This window comes from Barbatula barbatula (assembly GCF_947034865.1).
Source record: "Barbatula barbatula genome assembly, chromosome: 8".
In the NCBI taxonomy this organism is placed as follows: domain Eukaryota; kingdom Metazoa; phylum Chordata; class Actinopteri; order Cypriniformes; family Nemacheilidae; genus Barbatula; species Barbatula barbatula.
Genome location: NC_136771.1, coordinates 20,906,257 through 20,914,803, shown reverse-complemented (window position 1 = coordinate 20,914,803; position 8,547 = coordinate 20,906,257). Strand labels below are relative to the sequence as shown.

Below are 8,547 nucleotides of genomic sequence, written 5' to 3'. Positions count from 1 at the left end.
ATATTTCTAACACCAATGGTCCAGTTTGATCCCAGCAAAGACACATTGTAAAATAAAAGTACAAATCCAATTAAACAAGTGTTTCAGCACACCAGTCGTAATCCTACCATGTGATAATTCATTGCTCTAAATCACATTTATATTATAAACGTTTATACGAACTTAAAATCAATAACATTGTCTGCTTAATACCACACATTGATTTTACTCAACAAAGTGAGTTTACTGTACTGTGCTGTTTTATGTATTTATTATGTGGGACACAACAATGAGCTTATCCTTTTTTATGTGACTTTCTAGATTTCTAGACAAAAACTACTTTTTCTCAACTAGGTGTACACACCGGCATATTGATGGCTTGGACTAAAAGCTCCAAAGCCCAAATTTGTATTGTCCCTAGATTTTTCTTGGGCACCTCTTAAAATAAATAGATGACAATGAAATATTTTAAGATTAAATTTCCCTTATTTGCATTATATCAAATATTGATCCGTCGATGGAATCACAGAAAAATGTGTCTATCTGTCCCACTGGACGATATGATTGCCACCCCCAGTCGTGCGAGTCTAGAACCTGCCCGATCTAGAAACATCAACCATCCGATTCTGCTAGTTTGGGCCACAGAGCAAGCTGATTGACGTACCAGCATTTCTGCCGTGAAGCAATACTACCATCTGGTGATACTAAAGCGACTTACAGTAATAGGAATTACAATGTTATTACAGTCTATAACTTAATGCAATGGAAAGGGGCGAAACCGAAACCAATAATTTTCCTATAATTCACTTTTAATAATGACATCCTTTCCAGCTGCTCGCAGTCACATCGCTATTTCCTGGTGTCGGCGCTCTAGTCTGCATGCTTCCTTCCTTCTAGAAATCTTTTCTCACGGCCCGCACTAAAAAGGTGCGGCCTCGATCCTCGCCATCGTGAGAACTTTCACACGCGCTTGGCTTGCAGTCATCCGCAACACACTCTCGCGATAACACGGAATCGGACCTCATACGCTACCCTCGTAAGCTTAGAGGGACTCTCGCGAGACTTCGAAACTTTCCCACGCCGGTGTCTCCCTCGCCGCTCGCACCCCCTTTATTTCTCACCACTGTCCCCGCCTGCCCCTCCCCCACCGATGCGGTCTGTTGTTGTGTGGCGCAAGCGGGTGAAATCTCGCGATTGTTGGCCTTATAAGAGAGAATTGGTGAAGATGGCGCCTGTTGTGACAGGGTAAGCTGCGAAATTTTCAACGGACGGGGCGCTGAAAAGTCTCGGATAAAATGAGCTTCGGCGGTTTAATCGAGTTAATTCGTTTTGGTTTAATGTTTCATACGCCTGGCCACGTGTTCGTGCGCTGGCGGCCGGTTGCGGACAACTTTTGTCCGGTTTTGAAGGGGTTTTAGCCATGGGCTCTTTTATTCAGTTAGCCGCGTAGCCTTTATTTAGCTGATATATTTTCATCAGTTTTTCGTAAACACTTAATGCTGTGGAGAGTTAATGTTTTGCCGTGTTTACAGTGAAGGTGCAGATATTCTGGTTTAAAACTTTAACGCACTTTTATCCCCCCAAAGAAGACGAAAATGTAGTCAACTCGTGAGTTAATGTACAGGGGAGAGCACTTTAGCAAATGTTAGCCAATCCAAGTTAGCCAGTCAAGTATCAAGACTGAGACTGTGAGCTCGTAGAATGAACCAAAACTTGTTTTTATTTCATTTGAAAGCCGTCAACTCAAACTACACGTAGTTTTTAAAAAGTGTACTAGAAATTCTTTATATGTTTGAGAAATATTAGTGTCATTTTCAACTTTTGAGGGGGTATGTAACTTTGGGGGATGTGACAAAGTACGCTCACTACATTCGGGACTGACTGGAAACGATGTATTTGGTTGAGTAAACAGTAATGTTGAAATGTGTGTGAATGGACTTTTGTTTTGTAGGAAATTTGGGGAGCTTCCTCAGCCAAAGCGTTTGACGAGGTATATACATTATAAGTTATTTATTTTTATGAAATGTATATTAGGAAAGTATAAACTAACTTTTTCTTTTATATTTGTATCATGCAGAGAGGCGATGCGCAACTACTTGAAGGAGAGAGGAGATCAGACGGTTCTCATACTGCATGCAAAAGTCGCCCAGAAATCCTATGGAAATGAAAAAAGGTAATCGATCTTAACGTGTGTTTGTTCATATTACATGTTGGTGTTGTTTAGACCCTTTTGTTTCAAGTGTTATCCTTCTAGCTCAGTTGGTCGAGCATTGCCTTTTCAGTGGAAAGGTCATGGCTTCAAATCCCATGGAACACATATACTTATAACGTTTATGAATTTGGTCAGATTGCTTTGAAAGCATCTGTCAAATGCTTAAATGTAAACATGCAAACATTTTATTTAAAATGTGGTTTGGGTTTGTATTAGATTCTTCTGTCCTCCGCCATGTGTGTACCTGATGGGTTGTGGCTGGAAGAAAAAGAAGGAGCAGATGGAACGGGAGGGCTGTTCGGAGCAGGAGTCCCAGCCTTGTGCCTTTATTGGTATTGGAAACAGCGAACAGGAGATGCAGCAGCTTAACTTGGAGGGCAAGGTGCAAATTTTAATTCAGACATACTGTAACTGTTTCCTAAAATTACATTACTTCTTTTAAACTCAAAAGGACCTGTCATCATTACATTATCCTTTGCAGAACTTTTGTACAGCAAAAACGTTATACATTTCTGACTCTGACAAACGGAAGCACTTCATGCTGTCAGTCAAGATGTTCTACGGCAATAGCGCAGACATTGGAGTCTTCCTGAGCAAACGTATCAAGGTCATCTCCAAACCTTCCAAAAAGAAACAGTCGCTGAAGAATGCAGACCGTGAGTCCAAAGAGTTCAACATTTGCTTTTGAATAATAAACCCGATAAATTATGAGGCTTTAGAATTATGATCAAAACATTTTATGAGTATGGCTCACTTTTATTGATGAATCTTTCTTTCTCTGTCCTAGTGTGCATAGCTTCTGGGACGAAGGTGGCTCTTTTTAACCGCTTGCGATCTCAAACTGTCAGTACGCGGTACCTTCACGTGGAGGGTGGAAACTTCCACGCCAGCTCGCAACAGTGGGGAGCCTTTTTCATTCATCTATGTAAGACATTCACCACACTAGTTCTTTAGAAATATCATGCATTATATTAAAAGCAACCACATTGGTTTTTCAGGTATTACTTTTGATCAGTTAAACTGATCCTTTGCTTGTCTGGAAGCATAGTCTGTTTGTCCTCATTTATACTGATTGACAGAGGAAATACTGCAGTTGATTGACTTAAAATGCCCTTTTATACTGTCATGGAGTGAATATTGCGTACATAATATTTAAATAAAGAAAAAAGCTTGAAATGAACTTTTCCGTGGTAATGTGCACCCACCCGAAAATGAATACCATCTGTCTGAATGGTTGAAAACAAAATAGTAAACATTTTACCATTTAAAACATGCATTTGATGTCTGCTGTGTTTCATGATTTCCTGAAATCATATTTTCTGTTCACCTGTGAGTCAGCATTTATCTCTCCACCTTCTCTTTTCTATTACTTGTATTAAGTCCTCCCAATTTACTGTATTGTTTGTCATATATAATGAAGGAAAGTAATGCGGGACACATTGATCTGTTTTACTTATTCAAAACCAAGTCTTTCAAGTTTCTGAGTTATAATCGAGTTTCTTTTGTCTGTAGTGGACGATGATGAATCAGAGGGTGAAGAGTTTACAGTTAGAGACGGTTACATCCATTATGGTCAGTCGGTAAAGCTGGTGTGCTCTGTTACAGGCATGGCTCTACCACGACTGGTAAGCTATTATTTACGTTACCATTCATCCTTACAAAACAGGATGACTGCGATCATTGTGTGAGTGAATGTGTGTTTTGTAGGATTGGGTGTAGTGAGTATTTGTGGCGTAGTTAGTAACGATGACTTTGTCAACATTCTTATGCGCAAAATGTACATTGTAACAAATGTGTGTGCAGATCATTCGAAAGGTGGATAAGCAGACAGCACTAATGGATGCTGATGATCCTGTGTCACAACTACACAAATGTGCCTTCTACCTTAAAGACACAGAGCGGATGTACCTCTGCCTTTCACAGGAGAGGATAATACAGTTTCAGGTTAGTCCCCCGATGATAGTTATAGGGTGGCTGTTACAAATTTGTTGTAGGTTGAGTGACTTCGTTTTTGCAGATATGAAATTATCTTGGAAGATACGTGATGTAAAACGTCCAAACTAATTATTCATATTCACTAAATACTTTTTGGAACTGCTTCCAGGCCACACCCTGTCCAAAAGAAACCAACAAAGAAATGATCAATGATGGGGCATCTTGGACAATCATCAGCACAGACAAAGCGGAGTACACATTCTATGAGGGTATGGGCCCTGTACCTTCACCTGTTACACCTGTTCCTGTCGTCGAGAGTTTACAGGTAATGCGCACAGCTGTATTTAACACGCTGTACTAGACTGTATGTGCCAGATTACCAAGAAAGCTGTAAACCCACTGTTGCAGCTAAATGGAGGTGGAGATGTTGCCATGCTGGAGCTGACAGGACAAAACTTCACACCTAACCTAAGAGTCTGGTTTGGAGATGTGGAGGCAGACACTATGTACAGGTGAAATAAAGACACCAATCAATTTGTTCTACAGTTGAGCAAATAATAAACTGTTTAGCACTGAATCAGATCTGCCATAAATAGATTCCTGCAATCTAGGAACTGAAACATACATGTTTGTGCTTGTCTAACTGTTTTAATGTGACTTTGAAATGGACAGTTTGGTTGCAACATGCAATAAATTAAACATTTAAATTAATTCTGCACATTCTTTGTTAAAAAAACTAAATGTGCTTGCAGAGTTGTGGACATCACTGCTTATTGTTTTCAATCCATGAAAAATGATGTGTTTGCTGCAGGTGTGGCGAGAGCGTACTCTGCGTGGTCCCCGACATCTCTGCGTTCCGTGAAGGATGGCGTTGGGTTCGGCAGCCGGTGCAGGTTCCCGTAACTCTGGTCCGTAACGATGGCATCATCTACTCCACGGCTCTGACATTCACGTATACTCCAGAACCTGGGCCTCGGCCACACTGCAGCGCCGCCGGAGCCATACTGCGAGCCAACATCAACTCCTCACCATCTGCTTCTTCCAGTCTGCTGCTGCAGTCGTCCGTTGATGGCCAGGGGGGATATGCTGCAGCCGGCAGCGTGTCTTCGTCTTCATCCTCTTCCTCGGCTATGTCTGTATCTTAACTTGGGAATTCATTGTGTGCGGCAAATGCAGACTCCTAAGATTCTCGGAATTAGGATCACAAATATCGGATACTTGGTGCCATTGAGAGGGATCGGACCTCATGGAACGGGCAGCCGAAACAAAAGACGGCTCCTGGCTGCGGTTCTTTTTCTTTGTTTCCTGAGGACGTGGCAGCTGAACTAATTGCCACAGGATCAATGCATTAGCCTTACATGAAAACAAGAAACAATCAAAAAACTTTTTTATAACAAAGCCACTTCTGTGTAAGTGCAAGAAGAAATTGGCTTTGGGAGGTTTTGTTTTCTATTAAAGGGCTTAATGCACCGTTTCAGCTTGGAGGAAAAGGTATCATAGTAATATAGTTTTTACGGACCAAGGAATATAATTATTATTATTGTTATTTTTATTGATATATAATTTTATAAGCTTTAGCTAAGGTACATTTTTCACCTTTTTCAGTTTTATAACACATAGTAAACTTTTGTTACCAAATAGTTTTGTATATTTCTTGTGAGCGTTTGGGCTCAGAAGGAAAAGGGTTCATGCATTTTGAAAGCTTGAACTCATAGCTGCCTTTTCATGTCTTGGCAAATGCCTTAAGTCTTCCGGAGTTTTACCTGACCCTCTTCTCTTTTGTAATAATATTTTTATGTCATGTATATTTGGTTTTTCCCTACTTTATTTTCACTAAACTGATGTATAATATTGATGACATTTTTGCATATTTGGGAGAAAGTGGCTCTTCTCGATTGCTTTCGTATTAAGTTTTCAACACAAAAGCTTTAACTGACTTTTCCATTTGGCCTTAAGTGCCATATTGTACCCGTCAGTCACAAATTGCCACTAACCTCTGGCCTTTTTTCATTGGCTATTACCTTTATGATGTCCAAGAAATGGGTAGATTTTGGTATTGTAGCAACAGAAACTCAAAAGCCTGTGGTAGGTATGGTCAGTACTAGTCTTGTTTGCATATCATTCTTGCTATCAGTGTCATGTATATTATTTTCAGTATCGTTCTAAAATCGATATGTAGGGTAACTGCTGCTTTGGTTTAGTTCTGAAATCATTTTGGGTGATGAATTATTGATGTCAGCTAGACTACGACTGGACTAGATATCAGGCACCTGTGACAAGTTTTTTTTACCATGTGGAGGGACTGCTTCGTATAGCCCTAGCCAAAGCAATAGTTGTCACCTGTGTTGGTTACCTATCAATGATGTGGATCTAATGAAACTGACATTGATAAGAATCTTTGTTGTCTAAATAATGCCACCAAGGCCTTTATTACTGAATGCAATACAAAGGAGGCCTGTGCTTTTTTTCTGGCCAGATTTTGTTCAAAATGAAATCACACTATTCCGTTCTTCCATTTCGCTTGAAGTATATTGGCACCTTTACAGAACTGAGGAAAGGAAAATACAAATTTTGTACTTGAACGTATTTGGATCCTGCATAAATAAGCGACCATGCTTTGAGGCAACTGGCTTCTCGGTGGGAAACTTAACGGAAACAACCGGAAAAGCACTTATCGCGTTGCGCAGTGAAGATTTGGTTTAGCTAACAAGATAAACACAATCATGTCTGTTATTCATTTAGATTTTGTGACACAAATGTGTCCTTTCAACTGAACTGTGTTATTGGGGTGTCATCAGCTTTCTTTAATTTTCTGACCTTTTTAGCCAGTTACGCTCTGTATAAAATGTATAGTACCAAATGTTTATTTCCCTAATAGCTGTAGTCTAAAGCAAACTGAAATTGAGGCCTTAAACCACTTGTTCATTTTTATAGGATAATGTGGTAAGATATAACACTACAAGTTACGCCCTTTTGTAAAGAGGGTACGAGCGTTTGTATGCCTCTTAAGTGCAGGTCAAAGAGCACAACGTTATGTCATCTCAAGAGGCTGTGCAGACGGCCTATTCAGAGTTTTTATGTACACCCACCTCTATATGCATCACCATCAATTTATGAGAAGCTTTCATAAAATAATGTGCTTTGAGTTTGTTTTCAATCGGTATGCTGCATTTTGTTACTTTTGTCATTGTACAGGAACAGCAAAAGTATTTCCTCTGTGGTTTTGGTTCTAATTTGTGAGATCTTCCATGGCTAATATTGAGAAATCTAAATCTATTAATATCCTATGGTGATATATTATGTAATATTAATGTTCATATGTTAATATTATTATTATATATTTCTTTTATGTTTGAGAGATTACCCCCACCCTGTTCTTAGTACATTCTGTGAGCCGTTTTCAATAGATTCTTTAATCTGAGAAGAATATACATCAATGAAAACTGCCATATCTCAGTAGGTCAAATTGTGAAGGTCATATAACCTTTCCAGGTCTGTTTTCAGTGTTATCTTTTCACGCCATGTCTTCCAGAATGGTATGATCACAGAGGAACTGGTTAATGGTTTATTTTAAACCATGTTGTTTCGTCATTTCTGTAACGCAAGTTAGATAGCTAACCTGTCACCCGTGCCACTGTACCTTCATTGAGCGGAAACTAGTGTATTAGATCACTGTTATCTTTGTCAGTTTTGTCTGTAGAAGAGAATGGCTGTTTTCTCAACCATTGCAAGTAATTGTTTTTTGTTTGAAAGTTACCAGCCTTTGCCAGACGGCTGCCGTGCTGGTATTGAGTGCATGATCTCTAGCAGATTTGAACTGTATTGGTGCTGTCTAACTCTTAAAGGGCCAGTGTATCTGTTGCTTTCGGAATGGATCACTAAACACTGTAATAGATGCAAAACGTGTCCTGTTGTTCATTTATTTCAATGTGTCTGCAGTAGGTTTAATACATGTTGCCCTATAAATAGGCGGTTAAACATAGTACACAAGAAAAAATTATGTCAATATGGTTTCTGTACTTTTTTTGTCTTAGTATATTTTCCAAAAGGAGCAAGATCAACTCGAAACTCTGTGACTTCGCAAGCAATATTCCATATACAACATAGAGGAAGCTGTCAGACCGTTTAAATAGCTTGCTGTCAGTGACCACAGAACAATAGTATGATCTATTAGTTAAAAAAACTCAGTTGTAAGAACATAAATAAGAAGCTTTATAGACAAGCGTACATTACCCCTTGCGTAGAGGTCACTACAGTGGAATATAATATCTAAACAGTTGAAAAGTTACGTAGCTGCTTTACATGCTGTTGTAACATATAGATGTTATGTTACAGATGGCTTTGTATGATATGTATTACTTGTTCATGAAATGCAATTTTCCTCCTTGCCGTAGATAAAAAGTGTCACAGATTACTTTTTT

The 8,547-nt window shown here is 39.3% G+C and overlaps 1 protein-coding gene across 3 annotated transcripts; it reads left to right on the top strand.

Moving 5' to 3' along the window:
• Positions 1-1,192: 1,192 nt before the first annotated feature.
• rbpja (recombination signal binding protein for immunoglobulin kappa J region a) lies at positions 1,193-7,275 on the top strand. Of its 3 annotated transcripts, none has more exons than XM_079461913.1 (11): positions 1,193-1,224; positions 1,931-1,969; positions 2,057-2,152; positions 2,408-2,573; positions 2,673-2,847; positions 2,979-3,116; positions 3,704-3,816; positions 3,995-4,135; positions 4,296-4,451; positions 4,535-4,638; positions 4,938-7,275. In XM_079461913.1, exons 1-11 carry the CDS (start codon positions 1,205-1,207, stop codon positions 5,269-5,271), a joined length of 1,482 nt encoding a protein of 493 aa, XP_079318039.1. In that variant the 5' UTR covers positions 1,193-1,204; the 3' UTR covers positions 5,272-7,275. The 3 variants fall into 3 exon arrangements, with proteins under 3 accessions (XP_079318039.1, XP_079318038.1, XP_079318037.1); XM_079461912.1 differs by having other exon boundaries at positions 1,214-1,297; XM_079461911.1 differs by lacking the exon at positions 1,193-1,224 and having other exon boundaries at positions 1,795-1,969.
• Positions 7,276-8,547: the final 1,272 nt, after the last annotated feature.

What these genes read in the sequence shown, in the direction of transcription:
- rbpja (XM_079461911.1), top strand. Translation starts at nt 1,902, where the DNA reads ATGTGTGTGAATGGACTTTTGTTTTGTAGGAAATTTGGGGAGCTTCCT. An exon ending in AGCTTAACTTGGAGGGCAAG is followed by an intron (nt 2,574 to 2,672) that starts GTGCAAATTTTA and finishes TATCCTTTGCAG; the next exon opens with AACTTTTGTACAGCAAAAAC. An exon ending in CTGTCGTCGAGAGTTTACAG is followed by an intron (nt 4,452 to 4,534) that starts GTAATGCGCACA and finishes CCACTGTTGCAG; the next exon opens with CTAAATGGAGGTGGAGATGT.